This window comes from Macrosteles quadrilineatus, unplaced genomic scaffold (genome assembly GCF_028750875.1).
Source record: "Macrosteles quadrilineatus isolate MER2022 unplaced genomic scaffold, UCM_ALF_1.0 Scaffold_2__2_contigs__length_208266976, whole genome shotgun sequence".
NCBI lineage: Eukaryota > Metazoa > Arthropoda > Insecta > Hemiptera > Cicadellidae > Macrosteles > Macrosteles quadrilineatus.
The window spans coordinates 85457531-85480616 of record NW_026542595.1 but is presented as its reverse complement, the minus strand read 5'-3'; the positions used below and the strand labels follow the sequence as shown (position 1 = coordinate 85480616).

General features: G+C 34.0%; 1 protein-coding gene across 1 annotated transcript in view; it reads left to right on the top strand.

The window, feature by feature from the left end:
• The window catches only part of LOC128987505 (uncharacterized), a 44492-nt gene extending 24808 nt beyond the window's left edge, over positions 1-19684 (top strand). Inside the window, exons 4-8 of the mRNA XM_054408384.1 lie at positions 2787-2918; positions 3901-4059; positions 4986-5042; positions 5457-5573; positions 19499-19684. Of these exons, the coding sequence (XP_054264359.1) occupies positions 2787-2918; positions 3901-4059; positions 4986-5042; positions 5457-5573; positions 19499-19587 (554 nt within the window). The 3' untranslated portion in view covers positions 19588-19684. The remainder of the gene's footprint in view (positions 1-2786; positions 2919-3900; positions 4060-4985; positions 5043-5456; positions 5574-19498) is intronic.
• The last annotated feature ends 3402 nt before the right edge of the window (positions 19685-23086 follow it).

The following is a 23086-nucleotide window of genomic DNA, read 5'->3' as shown; positions in this document are numbered from 1 at the left end:
GATTATCTCTGAATAATATAGTTAACGTAGCCGTTATTGTACAGAATGTCTTCTTCAAGTTTGTTTAGGAGTTTTTGATTTATTATCCTGGCTTTCGTCCAAGTACACATCATACAGATATTAGTAACATTGAATATTTATCGTAAACATAATTGTAAATTAATTTGTTTGTACCGTTGGAAGCAAAATGAGTAAAATAAACAAATAAATACAGTTAATACTAGGTAGTAATCGAACAGAGTAAGCAAAAAGTAGTAGTTAGGTAGTAAGCGAAAAGAGAAATTTACATTTTATAATATCCACCAAAGCAATCTGTAACGAGTCGCCGTTAGTTACCTTATCACGTCTTGTTTTTGTGTCTCTTAAATCGCGTTTTCGGTAAATTACCACATTGTATCAGAGATCGCAAGAGATGATAACAAACAGCGTTGCCGTAATCGTGGGAAATGACGACAAATTTGCTGTGATCGTTTGGGTAACTGCGATGTTCTTGTGATCGCAGGATATACCTGTTGCCTTCCTTAGTGACTTAATAAAAGGCCAAGCAATAAGGAATAAACGTTTACGAATTAACGCTGAGCTTGATTCCCTCATGGACAAAGCTTCTAAATAATTTATAACCGAAGCTGATTGATTTTTTAAAACGATACAAGCAGTGCAAATCCTAACAAACTTTGTTTTTAAGAGGAGTCGCAAGTAGTGAATTTCGGCTTGGTTATATAGATTTGAAATACTTGCCTTTTGATTACTGCACATAGGCCTAATAACTAAGCTAAACTAGTTTGTATACAATAACTACGCTATAAGAATGGAATGGTTATTTGTTCACGTCACTTTTCTTCGTTCTTTTTCAACGTAATTTAATATGACCGTGAAAAGAAGTTGATGTATTTCATTTTTGTTCATTCAAACATAATGTGCATTATTGTTCATTCGGTAACAAATTATGAACAGTTATTACTGGCAAAGATAGACAAAATACCTGTTGTAAAATTTAATTCGGGACCACGTAAGTTTGCAGATGGTGCCAGCCAATCACAAGACAAGGCTAGAGCGACTTTGCCACATCGCCCGTTGACAACACTAATTAAAATATACTAAGCAATATTATCAAATCAGCTGGTATTATTAGATTTGGCAACACCGCACGATTCTCATTGGTCCATTCAAAACCATATGGTAAATAGGCTCCTCCCTCAACTGCAAACTTACGTGGTCCCGAATGTAGGTATCTGGTACAAAGTAGTTCACAGTTTGTCAAAGTTTTAACCTTTGTGAATTTAAGCTAACCCATGAACAGTTATTACTTCGGAAGGAAAATATTAATGAATAACGTACAAAGAAGTCTGTTAGGCCTCTCGCACGTTACTCTGAATTAATTTGCAGTTTCTTAGATTATCCTTTTACAACAAGCAATTCATTAGGTGTCGGGTAATTTGCTTCATTTCACATTCGTGTGATTCCCCTCTAATATCCAACATAACTATTGTTTTGATTTTAGTTGGTAATCATAATAGACAAGCTCCTCGGTTAAATGGGGGGGGGGGGTACAATTCCAGGGGGTACAATTCCGGGCCGTACATCTTCTTCTGCCGTGACCAGGGGGTACAATTCCAGGGGGGTACAATTCCGGTCCTATAAGAAGGGCTAGACTCACCGGGGGGTACAATTCCAGGGGGGTACAATTCCACCCCGTACACTGGTCAAATAAAAGTGAGTTCTAACTGAGGGGGTACAATTCCAGGGGGGTACAATTCCGGTCCGTACAGTTTTTTAGATGCCAGTGGATTTAATCAAACCACTCGTGCATAACAATATCAAAGTTTTATGAGGGGGGTACAATTCCAGCCCGTACACGCCGTTTTGGTCGAGAAAATGAGACGTCATCGTGACGTCACAAACCAGCAGGGGGTACAATTCCAGGGGGGTACAATTCCGCCACCCCCAATGAGTTACCTCTCTTCCATTTATAAGGTGTAATTTTAAGGTTAAATTTACCCTAATGGAAAATAAAATTTTTAATGTTTTATGCAGTGTTCCACAACTACCTTGGTTTTGAGTATCTTTGAAGGTGAAGTTATCATATTGAAATAACCTATGAGTATAAATTTTATCGATCATATTTCAAAAGACTTTGGAAATATCTCGTGATCAGTATAATCCATTTCAGTAACAATACACAGATATTTTGGCTGAAGTAAAAACTTATCGAAATGATGAAATTTTGAGTGTTGGATTTAAATCAAGATTGAAAAATCGTTTGTACTTTTGAATACTATACATTTAAACTTGAAGAGGGTTTTGTTCAAAGATTCTGAATCAACCAACCCACGCATTTTGGATTTTTGTGATCCTTCTTTTGAAGAAAGGCTTATTTTGGTGGAAAGGGAATGCTGAAGCCATAACTTAGATTTTAGGTTGCTTTTTTAAGTCTAGTAAGTCTAGTAGCCGACGCCAACATTTTAAATCAGTTTTGGAATAATATTTTTTAATCATATTCAGCAAATGTGATACGATTTCAGCATTTGGATAAGAATGGGATATGCAGATTCAAGTCGTATTTGTTACTATATTTATTGCCATCATCTATGGTACTTATAACGCATGGCAAGATGGCAGGTAATTTATGTGTGCTTTACAACTGAAGGCTAAATGTTTCATTTAACTTTTTAACTCTAGTTAAATGAAACCATCTGAATGAATTGTATTTATTCGATTACATAATTGTGGATGAGTTTTGATGCACATAACGTTACTTGTTAGGCTTAACCTGTGTTTGTCCCCAGTACGAGGTGTGAGCAGCTACAACAGCAGTGTGGTGGCCGAGGGGGCGGAGTCCCACGGGACTGAAGACGTCGAGGACAGTGGGGAGAGTGTCGTGATCGCTCACCGCACTCCGGGCCACGGCTTCTCCTGGGGTAGGCCTACACCAGTCGACTGGGCTAGAGGGCTAGAGGGCTAGAGCCAACTAACTATTAATAAGTTAGAAGTTAAAAATAAAAGACTAGAGTTAGATTTTGGAGAGTTGACGCGTTATGGACCCGTTGGCAATAATTAAGAACGGCAATTTCCTTATATCTTCTGGTAGAAAATGTAAGATTTTTACTTGAAGTTGCTATTGGAAAGCATCATCTACTTGCCAATGTTAAAAAATTTCTGTAGATTGTTAGCTATTCAATACCAGACACAACTGTCCTTTATTATTATGATTTCAGTCAGTAGTGAAAGGTCCATGGCATTATGAATAGGGGTAGAATCATTGATAATAATTCATCAAATTCATACTAAATACCTAAATAATTTTTATATTATTATGTGGTTAGTCTAAATAAGAACATTGTTACTGTTAGCACAATGTAATTACAAACAAAATTCTTAATAATAATATTCATTTCACATTTCCTGAAAATCTACATAACTTCTTTAACTAATGATATGATTGTTGTGTTAATGTTCCTTAGTGGAATAAATTTTTTTTTTCGTAGACAACACTATTTAGTTCCCAACCAATATATACAGCCAAAAATATGCACATCAACTATATTTTCATTTTAATTACTCCTTTGAAATCAATTAATTACTTATTACACCACTAAATTATGCGTCTAATAATCATAATATAATCTGTTACACCTTATATTACTTATTGTACAAACATCACTGTATTTGATTGGTGAAACAGCCATTGAAAGATAGGTTGTGCATTACGATTTTAGGATGAATGAAAGAGTAGTGTATTGCCCTATATTTGGCCTGTATTCATCTTAAAAACTTACAAAGGAGGCAACTATATTAGTAACGCAACCTGAACAATGATTTAGAGTAAACACATTTGTATTGATGTTTTAGCATTTTAAAACGTTCCAAACATAATTGTAGTCATACTTGTGTGTTCACCAGGACCTCCCAAGAACACCAAAACTAATGAGGACGTACAGCCGGGAGGTCTGCTACATGCCGCTGGTAGAAGAGTGCACCGGATCTTCTCGTACTTGTACCATGCCTCTAGAAATGTCACTAGGAGAGGCAGGGCCTTCATTCAGGCTGGGATTGACAAAGGTACATTGAACCGGCAAACGAATACAAATTCCAAAATGTGTAACACACCGTATTATTTTGCTCAAATTTCACTCTATTTAGCAATTTATTTTGGAAGGTTAGCTATAGTTTAATGGTCTAGTTAAATTAAAAGTAATCAAAGCTGGCTTGGCCTGCTTCTGGTCTGGGTAAAGATCTTCGCCCTCTGGTCCCCCAACAACGTTTCTAATTAAATTGTCATTTTATGAAGGTAGCATAAGATAGCACGCTCTTAATTCCAACATGCTAGGGTCCTCCAGGCTCTAGCACAACAGTCAGGCAATTATATATTTCACTTAATTTGCAATAAAATATATCACATCACCACAATATACATAACTCGGTCTTCCCAATTGTTCAGCCAATTTTCCACCCGGCTAAAATCCCCAGTGGTCTTAGAGAAAACACATCAAAAGACAAAATAACAATCAATTTTGTTATTCAAAACTAATTAATTCTTGAACCATTTTCTTTACAAAGTTTCAATAATTCTGCTGGATTTTCTTTGGTGAATTCAAAACAAATAATTAGCTAGGTATGATTATTAAAAAAGTACATTTGTGAATATTCACGCTTTTTCTTTGGTCAACGGTATTTTATTGTTATAAGGAAAACATTCTCAAATATTGAACACAGACTTTAACGCTAGTATAATATTTTATGCATTGTGCAGTGTACGCTTTTCGCAGGATGGATCAGCCTTTCAATTATATTTCTGTAAAAAAGGTAAATTAATTTGTTAGGTAAAGGCTTGGTGTCTATTTTATTTATTTTTATTTTCGCCTCCATCAAAAAATTAAATAATAGACTCTGGAGTTGGCTCATTAAGATCAAAATATTCTGTACCACTTTATGCTAAAATTAAATTAAACTATTGAATTGTATTTAGATTTTGCATATTGTTGTAGTTAAACCCGTAAAGCAGCAGAGCAGCAAGTATTCGGAAAACATTGATAATACTAAAGGTAAGTAGAAAAAGTTTGTAAGTTGTTCATCTTAAATATCAATACTTTTACCTTAACTAGCTCGTTATCTTCTACTTATTGTTTGTATCAAGGAATCGATGATTAGAACTTTCGAGATAAATTCCTCTCTTGGTCTTTCCATTGCCTTCTTTAATGATATATCTTTTAACTGAATCATAGGAGTCGTTTTACAACGTCCAAAAACTTCATAATCCATTACGGAGACTACTTACATTTTACGGGGTCTACAATTAATTCGTGATCATTCCTAAATTAACTGTAACGATCAACACTTTTAATACGTTCGTAAAGTAAAACTACCATTTACTTAATTTTAATTAGTTCCTTTAAAACCTCCTAATTCCTTTAAAACACTTTCTAGTAGTATATAGTCTTAACTTTTGTCTGATTTAGGTACCCCGATGGTGGTCGAACACTGGGTTTGTGCAGTAGACTGGGGCATGGATGTCTTCACTATGGCCTTTCAGAACGGTGGTCAGGCTAAGGTCTATAACAAAGAGCACGGAACAAGTGAGTATAGGCCAATAACTTTGTAATATTCTTTAGGTTAAGTATAGAGAGTCTCGATTCTCTCAAGATCAAGAAGAAACTTCTTCTTGGTTTCATTAAATAATTTCCTTGACACCTTTGTAACGAGTGTTCAAGCATCAAATTTTAGGTGACGAAGTAGTCACCGATTGATTTTGGTGAGCTCTAGATAATCTTTCCATTTAAAATTAACGTAGTGAATGATATACCCATAGTGCACCACATTCTGAAATTCAATTTTCAACTTCAGTAATTTTCTTTTGTACGAGTGTGGAGAATCAAGGTTCTATATTTTAGTTTCCTCGGAGTTTTGAAAAGAGTTTACGTGTTGACTATTGGATGATAAAGTTGACATCTAATCGATTTTGACAAGGTCTAACTATTTCTTTTAATTAAAAAAAGAACTTATGTATACCATTCCCATAAACCGTTACTCATATGCAAGTTTATTATTCACACTGTAATATTCAGATTCATATAGATCCAACACTTGCATTCATAGTTAAATCTATAAAGTTATGTTTTAATTTTTTATTATAAATACACGAGGACTATAAAACAAAAAAACCTTTTGGATCACTCCGTAGCTGTCTCATTCACACTTTACATTATTATTATTATTCCTTTTAATTGATAGAAAATAATTTTTTACCTAACAATTTACACTAGTATAATCTCAACACTTTAAACCAAAATTAAACTTTTTGATTGCATTTACAACAGTCAATTCGACGTTTCTTGTACCAGGATTCAGGACGTCCTAATTGTGCTAAAATGCAATCACGTCGACGCTTTAGTCACTTCATTAGGATACAATTACAGACGCTTTGATCATACAATCCAGTGTTTTCTGCACTATAGTATTGCAAGGTGCCATGTAGTTAAGCCATTACAACATTAGGAATGTGTAACAATACTTTGAATGTTATAGTAGGGGTAGTCGATGTATGGACAGTTTTATTTAGGCTGTAAAGGAGTTTATAAGAGCAAAATGAATCAAGTCTCGTACGAAATCTGAATCCAACTTATGACAGTAAATATGTAACCACTGAGATCTGTATAAAATAACCGTTATGACGAGAACAGCAATAATACTGCTAAATAGCTATTGCTATAAGGTATCATACCACATTTCAAGGTTAAATTAATTGTGATCTGTTACTGCACCAGGCTGCATATTGCACGTAGATTCTCGCTTCTTCAATTTTAAGAAGTGCATAAAACCGATGACAAGTTGTTGAGTCTGCTGGATTATTGTATGACAAATAAGTGAGATTTTACTTTAAATATTCTAAGGGCAGTTTGTTTTATATCTGTGTTTGTGCGTTTTATTCTGGGGGGTTACGAAACTACTATATCTACTAAACTGAAATGTGTCACAAAATTTGATTATGTACGCAGTCAATACATCGCATTACTAATGAATGACCGTTTTGGTAATTAACGAGTGTGGGTAATTTTCATTCAATGTTTTTTAAACAATGTTTTGTAATGGATGAGTTAATTGATCCATTATCTTAAGAAATACAAATATCATCAGAAACTATGTGGGTACACTATAAACAAAATGTAAATGGCAAGTTAACTGTCACGGTAATCTAATAGATAAAAAGTGGCCATTCACTTGAATCTATATTTTCACGATCTTCAAGTGGTCATGTTTCTTGTACATAGGGTTCCAGCTTTGAGAATCTATAAAGGGCTAATTTGGGGAAAATGAGGGGGTTTAGTGAGATTATAAAATGTTATATAATATGTGGCCATTGATGAGTGCAATGATTTGCGTGCGATAAATTGTACTTTTCAACATTTTACATGAACATAATACATCAGGTTGTATCGTTAGGGAGTTCAGGAGAATACGGGTGATATTTTAAAACTATCCTATATATGGTAGCTTAATATGCTGTATCTCCATGTCAGATTAAATTGGAAACTCAAGCTAAAACGTTAATTTACTGATGCCCCTATCCTAAAGTTAGCTGTACTCGATTGAACAATATAGTATATTGGTTTATACATAAGCTTTAACAATTAAATACAATATATATGATTAACAATTAACAGTGATTTGAGTTTTGATACACCAAATAATGATCCATGCATAATAAGTCAAGTTTAATTAATTTTTTGACATTGATCCAAACAGTGTGAGTTAAGTACTTGGCTGTTAGTACAAGTATTAGTTGACAATGTACTAGGAAAACGCTAGCCAATAAAGTAATTATCATTCATAGAGAATTTTTTTCTCAGAAAACCTACACAAGTACCCACACATGTAATTCGTTCATCATTAATATTAATTTCTCTATTTTTTTGTGTGTTTTCTCCTATAATGTTTGCTGATGCCCCTAATAATGTGTTATCAGTTATTTAAAATGTTTCTCCTTGATATTATGTATTATTTCATCCAATTTTGTTCTATGTTATATAATATCCCATCACCCCACAGACACACTTATAACAAATAATATATCCTTGGAAGAAAATTGCAATATAATAAAATCTTAAATATAGTATTATTTTTCGAAATTAGTCCAAAGAAAATCAAAATTTCTGTGGCAAGTGTTATTTATGTGAATTCACCAGCTGTACCTTTCAACTATGGACGTGAGACTTCCAGAGCTTCAACCATTGCCTCTCCCCAAATTCTGCTAGGTCTTTACAGTGCTAACATCACTTTATAGGACATTTGTCCTAAATGAATTTCATTCCAATGTGTGGTCTAAGTTTTAAATTGCTTAGTTCCAAAAGTATTAGGGACAACTGCCAAGAAAAGTACCAAATTTAAACCAGACCCTATTTTTTTATTGCTTAGTACAAAGGTGATGACAGAGTCGCCAAATTGGTAACTATCGTCCATTTTGTTATAACAAAGTTTCATTGGACATTTTAAATCGGCATTGATGAATATACCTAATTATAACTTAAGTTTATCAAGATCTACGTACTTCAAACCGTTATTCTGATTAACCCTCAAATCTTGTTTTATTATATTAAATTCAGTGAAATAATGTTTTTTTTTTTTTTGGACATAGACATATTACAATATCATAATAAACTTAGCATATTTCAGAGCATCAATTGATTTATCTCAATCATCTGTATTAAGTTTATTACAAGGTCTTCGGGAAACAAGTACCTATTCACGAAGGAAAACTCGTGACGGGATTTCGAATACAAACGATCTTCAGCAATGAGTATATCATAGATGGCATCAGTACTGAAACCATTACAGAAGACCTGCCAAGCCAGGACATATAATAGGCCGCATTCTCCACGCACTGATAATAAAATTATATCCTTGTAAGAAATTGCAAAATAATAAAATCTTAATTATAGTATTATTTTTCGAGATTAGTTCAAAGAAAATCAAAACTTCTGTGGAAAGTGTTATTTATGTGAATTCACCAGCTGTACCATTCAACAATGTACATGTGACTTCCAGAGCTTTAACTATTGCCTCTCCCCAGATCCTGCCAGGTCTTTACAATGTTAAAATCACTGTATAGGACATTTTGCCTAAGTCAATTTCATTCCAAAGTGTGGTCTAAGTTTTAAATTGCTTAGTTCCAAAAGTATTAGGAACAATTGCCTAGAGAAGTACCAAATTTAAACCAGACCCTATTATTTTTTATTGCATGTAGTACAAAGGTGATGCACCGACTCTATATTGGTAACTATCATCCATTTTGTTATAACTAAGGAGAAAGTTATAATTGGACATTAACTCACTAGGGGATACAAATGTTTGAGCACTTCTAGAGGTGATAGGGAGTTGTAATTTGGCACGCTAGTAGGTACTGGGCCCAAACCCCAGGAAAATTATGAAAAGTGACATTTTAAAATTTTAACCCCCCCGAAATCTCGAATTTCTCTCCCATGTTATTCTTAAGGGGAATAGCATTGAAAGTGGTCGACTATGGTGTGCTCATCTGAACCGTTTAGTAACGTGATAGAGACTTGAAAGTTTGGTAGTATCGTAGTATGGGATCTTTAATTAGCGGTGAATTTTGCAAAAGCACCATTTTCAAATTTTAACCCCCCCCCCCCCCAAAAAAAAATCCAAAATAGCGGACATCTAAAAACGACAAAACACGTTTTTTTCAAACGCCTATAGATAAAAAATGGTAAGAGCTAGAAAAGATATGAAAGAATTTTCATGGTCAGGAATTAAATTTTCTACAAAACACTGTTGGGCGTTTTTTTCGAAAATTGCACTCCTTTAGCTTCAAAAAACGCCCTACTTTCAAAATTTGGTAAATTTCTTTCAAATTTTTTACGGTTTTCGCTACTTTTTCCAACCTAAGTAAATAATTTTTGCAAATACTATCAATGTTTTGTATTTAATCTGGGTTACTTTAAATTTGGTTTATTTACCATTTTTTCATAACTTTACTCCTTGACCCTTAGCTTTAGTGTCAAAATTTGAAAGATTTTACGCGCCTCATGTTATTCTTATGGTGAATAACATTGAAAGTGGCCGACTTTGGTGTGCTCATCTGAACCGTTTAGAAACGTGCAAGATACGTGAAATTTTTTAGTATCGTAGTAGTATTAAATTAACGGTGACATTTGCAAAAGTCCCGTTTTCAAATTTTAACCCCAGCAAAAATCCAAAATTGTGGACACCTAAAAACGACTAAACAAGTCTTTCTGAAAGGGCTATAACTAAAAACGGTAAGAGCACGAACAGATTTGAAAGAAAATCGTAAGTTAGGAATTAAATTTTCTACAAAACCGTGTTAAGCGTTTTCCGAAAATCACACCCCTTTAACCCTAAAGATCGCCTTACTTTCAAAAATTGGTATTTTTTTCAAATTTCTTGTGGTTTTCGCTACTTATTCCAACCTAAGTAAATTATTTTTGCAAATACTATTACTGCTTTGTATTCACTCTGGTTTACTTTAAATTTTAATAATTTTATGTTTTTTCGTTACTTTACTCTTTGACCCCCAAAACTTAAGATTAAATTCAAAATTTGAAGGTGTTTACCACTTTTGCGATTGTCATGTCATTCTTATGGAGAATAGCATTGTAATTTAATGGCTTTGGTAGTGTTAGAGTGTACGCATCCACATACACCAGGAAATGCATACAGAATCGTATTTTTAATATACCCTCCCCACTCTGTGTTCGGTAAGGCAGTTCGAAAGGTCGGAGTTGCAGTACCATATATGGTTCTCACTATTATTTTTGTTTCTCGATTTGACTACACATAATAACATTTTTTAGCTGTACTCGCTTGAATATCTTTTGCTGTTTTAACTGTGTGTGTAATTCCCTGTTGTGAATAATCACAGAATATTAGCCGTAATAGTCCAGGCGCCAAACGGGTTGAGTATGCACTGAAAGTCTGACAAAATTTGACTTTTGATTATTGTTGGGGACATCTAGTAGATGAAAAAAATCGATGATGTCGCATTTCTAGGGTGGTCACAACTCGGGGGGGAGGGGGGGAAGTTACGCGGGTCATCGGTTTACGTTTTCGCGTCTAACTCACAAACGGTTAATGATAGAAAGGTGAATTAAGCGTCTATCTACGCCTAAATATATTGTCTTTTAAAAAGGTCATTACAACCTTTCTTCTATCTCTTATACTTTAGGCGCTAATCAACATTTATTGCAAAAAATAAAATTTAAAAATACTTTAAAATGAAATATCGGAAATATTGCGCTTGTTTAGGGCATGTTACAAACTATTTATGGTTAGAAAAACTAACAAGTAGTACAACAACACCAAGTTTAAAGAAATCCGTGCAAAAACAACAGAGCTACGTTGATTTCAGTAAGAGTAAACGTGGAAAATTCGTAGTAGTATCGAGGCGCGCATGGATGGTACACGTAGCCCACAGTCAATATAGGTTTGATGTTGTAAGTAACTATGGGAAAGCTGAATTTTTCTATGCTGTTAGATTATGTTGAGATTATCATTTTCCCGAAAGTCAACACTCCTCCCCCCTTGTGCTTTCCTCTAACCCCCCTTTTAAGATAAATTTACAGCCTCTTAGCAATTAACACGTTGGGTGCTGATGACGGGAATTCCCGCAGTTGCTTAACATTGAAATAAATGCAACTTTTATGTTCAAACATGTCGACAGCACAAATAGTGTTAAGCTATAACTTTAAAACGGGTAAGGATAATAACGCAATCTTTTATTAATCATTTTGCGTTACGATATTCTACAAAAAGTGTATTTACCATGGTATCCTAAATATTCATAGTTAAAAATATCATAAACATAAAAAAATATTTTTTACGGATTAATTTATGAAACTTTTCTTTGTAGATTTTTTATACGAGGTCGCACAACAAAATGTTTGATACAAAATTTGGGGTTCATAGTTTACATTTTAAAATGATTAATAGTTATTAACAGTTTGATTACATATAGTGGTTATAGATAGTACAGTATATTGATTTTACAGGACTCTGGCTTTTTTGTGCACCGCAACAATGAAAAAAATTACGTATATTATGGTTTTCGTATTTGAATTTGCCGCTTTATATAGATTATATTAACGTTATGTAGCTCATTCAGTACATATACAGACTGTAGTGGATACATATGAATGAATATCGTGCATTTGCTGCTGTACGCCAGAGCCTCATTTTATTATACAGGGTGTCTCACCTAAAGTGAACCAATAGATAACTTTTTTATTATGAGATATAGAGTTAACTTTTTATGGGACACTACCCTTTATTTTAAGATGTTTTTTTAGTGGTTTCGAATTTTAAAAATATGTTCGCCATTTTCCAATATGGCTGACAACTTTGTTAGTCCTATGGAATACCCTGTATTTTATGATTGTTTTAGAATGTAAACGCACAATTTTTAAACCTTTTTATTCTTGACATTTTTCTCTAAAGCTACTTGTTTAGGAGTTACATCGAAAAAGAAATGGTTTGTGAGTACATCCTGCATCCTGTAGCTCATAAACGAGTAAGTTTAAGAGCGGAAATACAAAGAATAAACAATTTTTCAAATCACATCTACATAAAAAAAACCATAAAATAAATTGTTCCAATATCAAAGTAAGCTAGCATTTTTGAAAATGGTGGTCATTTTTAAAACAACAAAATCAGTATTTTTAACGTATTTTATATATTTTTTTGAACGAGGACTTATATGTGACTTATTTATTCTTTGCACTTTCTCTCTCAACTTACTCGTTTATGAGCTACAGGATGCCGAATGTACACCACAAGCCTTTCTTTTAGATATAACACGCTGTAACTCCTAAATGGGGTAGGTTTAGAGAACAAATTTCACGAATAAAAAAATAGCTTTTAAATTCTAAAACAATAATAAAATACAGCGTATTCCATAAGAAATAACAAAGTTGTTGGCCATATTGGAAAATGGTGGATATATATTTTTTATTCGTAACCATCCCTAAAAACTTTTTTTACAAATAAAAGGGGTCGTCTAATAAAAAGTTAACTCTATATGGAAAATAAAATGTATGTATGTTCACTATGTAATCTCAACCGGGATGAAACGTGTACCCTTTTATAGCAGAATGTCCAATTTAAAAAAAGTTACGTCAATTTTGGTCTAACAAGTTATATTTAAATGAATATGAGTTTTTTTGAATTTTAAAATGGCAAAGATTGGCGGGCACTTGGAAACTATCTTAAAGAGGCGTGGAGTAAAGGGTGGGAATTGATAATGGAGTATAATTATTAAATTTAAGAATTGAGATATCAATGCAAAAATTGGAAAAATCTATATAATTTAAAAAAATTTATAAAATATTGTTTGTTAAGTATCTATCAAAGTAAATGATAAAAGTAACAGGTTTGTTTTATGAATTATTAACTGTTTGTAGGAAAAATTCAGATTCTCAGTAGGCTACATTTAAATTTTATTATTCATTCAATTGATATCTGATCTATTAGTATGTAGTGCTATTTGTGTATGTTCTGTAGTGGAAATCAGTTTATTTTATGAATAATTGTATGTGATTCATGGATTTTTTTTAAACTGTTTTAAAATATATTAAAATCAGTGTGTCTAACACAAAACAGACGGTATTTGACCATTGTTCTTTGCATTTAAATAAAAAAAACACTGTATTGATATTTTATTACAATGAACACATTATCTTCTTCTTCTTCTTCAGAAATCTATAATACTTCTTTTTAAATATTTATTCATCTAATAATTCTTTTTGTAGATTATCGTAACGCAAAATGATTAATAAAATATTGCATTATTATCCTTACCCGTTTTAAAGTTATAGCTTAATTGCTAAGAGGCTGTAAATTTATCTTAAAAGGGGGGTTAGAGGAAAGCACAAGGGGGGAGGAGTGTTGACTTTCGGGAAAATGATAATCTCAACATGGTCTAACAGCATAGAAAAATTCAGCTTTCCCATAGTTACTTACAACATCAAACCTATATTGACTGTGGGCTACGTGTACCATCCATGCGCGCCTCAATACTACTACGAATTTTCCACGTTTACTCTTACTGAAATCAACGTAGCTCTGTTGTTTTTGCACGGATTTCTTTAAACTTGGTGTTGTTGTACTACTTGTTAGTTTTTCTAACCATAAATAGTTTGTAACATGCCCTAAACAAGCGCAATATTTCCGATATTTCATTTTAAAGTATTTTTAAATTTTATTTTTTGCAATAAATGTTGATTAGCGCCTAAAGTATAAGAGATAGAAGAAAGGTTGTAATGACCTTTTTAAAAGACAATATATTTAGGCGTAGATAGACGCTTAATTCACCTTTCTATCTTTAACCGTTTGTGAGTTAGACGCGAAAACGTAAACCGATGACCCGCGTAACTTCCCCCCCCCTCCCCCCCGAGTTGTGACCACCCTAGAAATGCGACATCATCGATTTTTTTCATCTACTAGATGTCCCCAACAATAATCAAAAGTCAAATTTTGTCAGACTTTTAGTGCATACTCAACCCGTTTGGCGCCTGGACTATAACACATAACTTAGGGTATAAGTTAAAACAAGACAATTTTTTTTTCAATAGGCTAACCTGATTAATTAGGATAACATAGGCCTACCAGTTGGTTGTGTTTGAAATTTTAATAAACTTAGGCCTAAGTTAGGTAATGATTTTGTATATCACCTTTATTATTTGTTTATTATTTGTAAAATAAAACATTTCAACTGCAAGACGAGGTATGTTTTTATTTAGTCGATATCTAAATAATTCAATTGTCAAAAATAAAGTTCAAGTTCATTTTCCTTTTTATTTTCCACAGCTAGTTTTCTATTGTTTACACTTTAGTACCTTTGTAAAATGAATGGTTTTTTTATGTAATTTTGTCACCTTTGTCTCTCAATGTTGTTGATGTTGTTGATAAGCTCCAAGAGGGCAAGCCGTGCCTCAGGTATCCATATGCTGGTATGCGTATGCTGGTATCCATATGCTGGTATGCGTATGCTGGTATCCATATGCTGGTATGCGTATGCTGGTATCCGTATGCTGGTATGCGTATGCTGGTATCCGTATGCTGGTATGCGTATGCTGGTATCCATATGCTGGTATGCGTATGCTGGTATCCATATGCTGGTATGCGTATGCTGGAATCCATATGCAACTATCGATATGCTGGAATCCATATGCCGCTATCCATATGCCGCTATCCATATGCCGCTATCCATATGCTGGTATCCATATGCCGCTATACTTATGCCGGTATCCTCAAGCACCCCTTATCCTCTGGGAGCTTATACTGGTGTTAGGGGAGTTGGGAAAGTATCATTCCCCATGTACAGTGCGGCCCAGGTCGTCCAGTGGCATGGGGCGACCAATGCACCGAATCCAAGATAAAAACATAACATAGCATCAGTCCGATCATTTTTACTTGAATTTATCTAACTTGAAATTTTAAATGTGTGTTTAATTGTTTGTGTCTAAGTTACATTGATTTTTTTTAATTACCACGGTAACCCTTTGATGTAACAGTTTGGGTATGGAGAATGGATCAATGTATTTTTGCAAGGGCATGCTACACAAATTAATTATACCGGGTGTCCATAAAGTCCTGAAAACATTTTGTTATGTAATAAAAAGAAAACCATTAGACATACAAAAGTGAAATTTTATTTTTTAGAAAGAGCATGGAAAAAAGTTTTATATACAATTCATATAACATTAGTACACTTCCACATGTGACCCATTTGTGTCCTGTAGAATTTCCAGGCCCAAGTCAATCTCCTCCCAAGTACTTGCCAACATTTCTCCAGTGATTGTTGAAATTGCTTCTCTGATCCTGGTCTTCAACACGCCCATTTCTGAGACAGGTGTAGCATAAACCTTGTCTTTCACAAAGCCCCAAAAGAAGAAGTCTAAAGGTGTGATATCTAAGATAGTTGTTATCTACATGAATGAAATCTAAAATTAGCAAAAGAAGCTCGGTAAGGGTAATCATTCGGTTTCAAAAATTGCAATAGTTGAATCTTGTATGCGCTTAGTTTGAGTTTTTTTACGCAAAATCTTATGTACAGTGGTAAACCAAGTTCCCTGGAAGCTTTGCGAACCGATGTACGTTGACTGCGTGCGAAGCATTGTCTAACGACATCAACGGTTTCTTCTGTAATTTTAGGCCTACCTGAACGCGGCAGGTCCACAACACTTCCATTGTTCTTGAAGTTATTAAACCAACGAATAATTTATCTATAGTTTGGAGCTTGCTCCCATAGTGCAATCTGATCTGTCTTTGAACGTAAACGGGTGAATTAGACTCGTGAAGATACAAAACACATTGAGCTTTTTCTTCCTTAGTAGCCATTTTTACGACAGACACAATAATTGTAACTTTTGTTTGGTATCACACTTAACAATGAAATTATGTGTTACCAACATATACAAACAAAACTTGATAAAATCAACTGTTAAACAACATATATATAAAACATGTATAATCCCATCAATTCTGCGAACAACAACTATTTCAAATGTTGTCAAGACTTTATGGACACCCGTTATTACTAAGCCATTTACACTTAAAGGTATATTTAGTTGATATTTTAAAAGAAAAATGAATTTGTATCTATTTATTTTAAGAGTTAATCTAATTTAATGACATGCTAAAAACAGTAAAAAAATATAATAAACAAATCTCATCTATTGCCTTATATATTCATATTTAATCAACATATTTACCACTTCATTTGTTTGACTATTAATATTAAATATAAAATATTGCTTTAGAATAAATGTGATGAAACGAAATAAGACATGGACCTTATACAGAAAGGCCAAGAAAATTAATTTTCCAAGTAGTTAATTAACATTTAAATTTTTGCATGTCATGAAAGATAAGTGTGTGTAATGAAGCTGACAGATAACTTAAATTTGTAATCGATAGCTTTCATTAGTGGACGAGGGACTGGGTGGGGCCTTTCAGCGGCGACTGGTTTTTGTTTTGATTCAATCTTGAAATAGCTCAAAATCATTTTGTTTGCATTTTTTAGGGAACATGGAGGATTCCAATTTGTTTCTTGATCAATATAGGCAGATAGACTGTACAATAGTTGATAGTTTTAAGGACATAAGCTCTGTTTTTAAAAGTTGCTCATACAATTTTTTCTACATGAATATTCGTAGTTACAATAAAAATGTCGATACACTTCTATTTATGTTACAGTCAATCGATGTAAGGTTTGATTTCATAGCGCTTGGGGAGACATGGCTGGGTAGGGATGGGGGGTCGGGGTTGGACAAAGAGGGGTATAAATTGTATTGCACGACTCGGGGAAAAAATAAAAATGATGGGGTCATGATGTATGTGAGTGAGAGAGTGAATGTGTGTGAATGCAAGGAACTGGAGCTGGGTGACGTGCATGGACTGACCTTGGACTTTGTCCATCAAGGAACTAGATCTAACGTTCTGACTGTATACCGTACACATGACAGTGACTTAGACAACTTTACTAACGCTCTTAGACATTACTATGAGAACAAAAATGACTGCAACACATACGTCTTCATGGGTGACACTAACGCTAACATTTTGCGACTTTCCAGAACCCCATACTATCTTTGAAAGAAACACACCTATGACCTACAAAGTAAGAGTGGGGAAAAAAGCTGATCAAGTATTCTCAGCTGTTTGCAGTTGTATATGTTACCACCATTGAGTAGACCACCACCATTGTGCACTTCAACGCATGTCTGCCAATCACCGAGAACAGGGCCATGGGTAGATCTACTAGTCACTTCGAGTGGTGAACTTTTGTCCTGGGGCGTCCAGATTGTAGACCTGGTGGTACTTTCTTCCCTCGATCTTGAAAAAAGAAAGACCACTGGGATGACGGTTCTCGCCTGACACTTCGAGCGCGCTGAAAGCAAACATGTCGTACGCACGGACTCTTTCCAGGAAGTGACGATCAGAATTAATGTGTTCTTGCAGAGGAGGGAGGTCAAGAACGTTGAATGCTCCCTCTCCGCAACACCATTGTTTTCTGTTTTTCTCTTCCTCGAAGAGCCGTGCGTGGCAATGACGACATCTGAATATGTCGTCCACCCAGAGGCTGACCCTCTTCAATTTATAAGGTTCTATAGATTCCAGTAATTCTCCACTCCAAACAGACAGTGGGCCATTTTTCACTACGGATCGAGCAAGTGGACCTGGCAGGTGTTGGAGTTCGGACAGTTTCGGATTTTCCAGTCGAAAAATCTTAACTCTTTCGGCAGAAGCACCAGGATGACGCAAGTCGTACTCCCGAACAGCACTTCTATTCACTTCAGGGTTATTTTGTGTACCACTAATTCTCATCTCTGTGGTGTAATACCTCTTCCTAGCCGCATCCACCTGCTCCTCCCGAGTAGTGTCTATAGTTTTTGGACGACCTCTTTTAATTTACTTTGGTCTTCCAGGACCTTTGGTTCCCTTAGTAACTGTCTGAGATGGAGATTCTAAGACTTGGGTCAAATCACTGTCTAGACATCCGATCGTATGGACCGTGTGATGGACGGAAAATTTAAGTTTAGTAACAGAGTCTGACCACCGACGAACGCCGTATTTACCAATAAGAGGGAGGCCAGGGAAGAAAGATTATCGCACAAATACAGCCGAGCCTTATTTTTGACTTCATCAATGTCTCGGCGACGGCGTTCGTTCACGGAATGGGAGTCAAATATGAAGAACTGCCCTTGGCGACGCCAAAATGAAACTGTTACCAATTTGTCTTGTAAACAGAAATCCGCCGTCGAGAGAATCGACGGACGAAATTTCTCGCAACACAGAAGATAAGTAACTGACAGTTTCGCCGAGGCCAGCTCCGCCTCTCGGGTACAAACCGTCACTGACACGATATTCCCTCTATAGAAATACGTTTGTCAGAAATATCAAAGTTTCTGGCAAGGTCTTCGGGAAACAAGTACCTATTCACGATGGAAAACTCATGACGGGATTTCGAATACAGACGATCCCCAGCTATGAGTATCTCATCGAAGGCATCATACTGAAACCATTACAGAACACCTGCCCATCGATTGATGCACCTGCCAAGCCAGCGCATATGCCGCATTTGCCACGCACTTATATAGTCTAGAAGCTTTTCACCCACTTTTGGAAGCCCCGTCATTTTCTAAGTTACCATTGTTAGTCCCCATAGAATTAAACCAGTATATTTAAAAGCTCTTAATAAATCTTATATTGAAACTTACTAAACCTGTTTATTCTTTAAGTAATTCATTTATTATAAGATAAAAACTAAGACTTACCACATCAGACAAATAAATAAAACATAAGTTAGGAATTATCTTTATGAAGACATAGAGTTAAATGTGGGCTAAGTTAACAGCCATAGGAATTTTGTAAATCTTTTTAAAGACACCACAAAAAAATGAATAGACATAAAGCTTTCCTGTGAGTAGTAATTGTTACAACTCCCACTCTAATGGCCTTATTTTTTCAGACTTCAGCGTCCACGGTAGTGATGTCTGCTTTACTCTTCTCGCCCGTCATCCTGAGAAGTATCAAAAGATCGATAATCCAAGCTTGTAAAACTTACCAATTAATTAAACACTGTATATTTTAAAACAAGTGGCTGTATCGTATTTAATATTGATGACCTTTGTAATAAAATATGTCTTTATAAATACTTAGTTCGTAATTTTTTCTAGCAGTAGCCATTTTTACGATAGAGCTAATTATAATGATATATTTGACTATTTATAGAGCAATCTTTGTACGCAGGCAGTATTTCAACAGTGCATCTTTTAAAGTTACCGTAAACATTTATCCTCAATTATATTGATTATAATTAAAATCATGTTGTACGTATTATTGAAAATGAAGGGAAATAGAGCTTAGGCAAATGTATGAAATAAAAATAATTGTCAGATAACTACATAATCCTTTTTATCACCTGGTTTAACAGTGGTTTTAAAATCTGTTGAAAAAACCTATTTAGAATAAGTTACTGATGGTTTAATCAGTGTAATCAGGTTGAAAAGACACGGGATTGAATATTTTTGTGATTAGTTAACGTGGAAGTGAATATTAAATAATAAATATATAATATAATTCTAATCCAAATTAATATCCCGGAGTAAAATATTATAAAATAATAAAGAAGTAAAAGAGTAAAAAAATATAAATTGATACGATAAATATACGCGTAATGCGTTTACATTGCAAGTTAAACAAAGTTTAATAAAAATCTAAAATTTTTCAACTAAACCATTCAAACAGGTATCAACCACCGAGGATGTCTATAAAAGTAAATTTAACTTAAGTAAAAATAAATCGTAATCTTAACAATATTACTATCACACAAAATTATTTCTGAACTTTAGTTCTTACTTAATTTTTTCAGCTTTACAAAGAAAAGCATCAGCGAGATGTGCAATCTAAAGATATTTTCCCGACTTAAAACCATATTTTCTATTAAATGGGGAGAAATGGGGGAGTTTTTGCGCACATTTTTTTATACTTTTTCATAGAATTTCTGCAAGGTAATGCAGTGACGTTTTGTCTACAACGGCCGAGTAGTTGGGAATAGTCGCTGGACAATTGGCTACTGAGTTCGAGTGACCCTTGCCTTAAAAAATTATATTGGCATGAGAAAAATGTATATAGATATATTTTGTATGTAAATAAACACTCCTATTGCGACATTATTACTTGTTTGTATCAATTTCATGTTCACTGTTTGTAACAGTTGTAATAAATCTTTCTCAATAAGAAGAATTGTTAGGTAATGACTATATAAGTATAAATAATTATACTCAAAAACTTTGGTTGACGTGTAACAGTTGACCCTGTGTACACATGACAATTAATCAAAACCATAACAATATAAATATAATAAATAATTGGAAAACTTTAATAGAAAACGTTTTCGTCTTTTAAAACCGGTTTAAAATATATAAAAAAACTTGGATATTAGAAAGAAAATGACAAGAACGTGGGTTAAATGTGTTCATAATAAAATATAAATTTCTGCTTTTTACGATTATCCAGACCTAAATTTAGATTACAGCATAACTAATGATTAGACATGTTGTTTTGTCACAATTATTATCTCTAAGCCTATAAATTATAAACAAATATGTAATCCGGTTCTTCTGAAGTAAATCCAAATCAGCTAAAACGAAAAAGGACATGATTAGGTTTTAGAACAGTTGGTCCAAAATATAATTTAGGAAATTAAAAGATTAAGCATTAATTTTTTATTTAGTGTTTTAAATTGTAGGTATAAGAGAAGAAAGAATTGCTTATTTACCTACGAGGTTTAACTATAAAAATGCTCTCTAAAGGTGTATTAACATTTCATTATCACAGTTTAAGTTTTAATTTTAGGTATATGAGTAAACAGAGTTTAATTCTTACCTACAAAATTTAACTTTAAACCCCATCTCGGTGTGTAAAAGATCTTTAACAGTTGTGTAAAACATCTTTTTACAGTTTTAGTTTTAACCATGACAAAAGTTTCTCGTTGGCAGTAAAATATAAAATTTACACTAAGATTAGCGCGGCAGTGTCAGCGGGTTAATGTGGTCTTATCTTGCTTCTCTTCCACCACAGAGTCGCACGAAACTGTTTGATTAAAACAAAATCCTAGCTGGCATATCTTACAAAGATTAAATAGCTTTAACATGTAATGATGATGTGCCTCCGAGTTTATTTAATTTAGAATGGATTCATCATCACAAATTTGTCCAATATTTTAGCCATGGATAAGCCTGGAGCCATAACCTTTCTTTTAATGTCTGTAAAACAAAGAACTGAATTTTAAACTACCTGGGTTAGACTGATCGTTAGTGAGCCAGACACCCTATGTTATGTTATACCATTGACTATTGGACAGTCAAAAGTTGTACTAGCTGATCAAATGACAATTATTTTCTCATGGTTGTTTATGTTTTGATTATTTCAAAAAACTTTCTGCAGGTGATCCAATGTCTTTGAAATATTAAAAATAAATTAAGAAAACTAAAGAGGGAGAATTGTTATTTTAACTACAGGGTGAATAAAAATACAAGACCCCCCCCATCTAACATTTTCCAAGTAAATATACAGAGATACCTTTTGGTGGTCGCGCAATCATAGCAGGAAGTTTCATTTTATGATTTTGAAATTTTTGAGTGTCCCCCCAAATGATTTGGGGGGCAACTCAAATATTTTAAACGTAAACCCTCTTCAAGTGACACCTCATTTTGAAAGGTTTACAAAAACGTAAAGAATGGTTAAAATTAGAGGTCGCTATCTCTTCTCTATCCAAAATGGTAGCCCGTCAAATGTTGTGGAAAATCAATAGTAAAATTGGTTCGCAATGGTAATATTGGCTACCATTTTGGATAGAGAAGAGATAGCGAACTCTGGTTTTCCCCATTCTTTAAGTTTTTGTAATCACTGCAAAACGAAGTGTCACTAAATGGGGATTAACATTTAAAAGTTTTGAGTGCTCTCCCAAAGGGGGATTTTCGGTCAACTAAGATGTTTTCAATGCAAACCCCCATCAAGTGACACCTTATTTTGAAGTGTTTACAAAAACCTAAAGAATGGTGAAAACCAGAGTTCGCTATCTCTTCTCTATCCAAAATGTTAGCCAATATTACCATTACGACCCAATTTTACCATTGATTTTCCACAACATTTGACGGGCTACTATTTTGGATAGAGAAGAGATAGCGACCTCTAGTTTTCACCATTCTTTAAGTTTTTGTGAATCCTTCAAAATGAGGTGTCATTTGCAGGGGGTTTACATTTAAAATATTTGATTTGCCCCCAAAATCCCCCCTTTTGGGGGGCACTCAAAAATTTCAAAATCATAAAATGAAACTTTCTGCTAAGATTACACGATCACCAAAAGGATATCTCTGTATATTTACTTGGAAAAATATTAGCTGAGGGGGTATTGACTTCTTATTCACCCAGTATAATCATTTTCTTATGATTGTTTATTTTTAGATTTTAATGTTTGGTTTTTCTGTTTACATCTGTGCTTGTAATATAAATTAATATTATAAATGTGAAATAATTATTTTCTTATGATTGT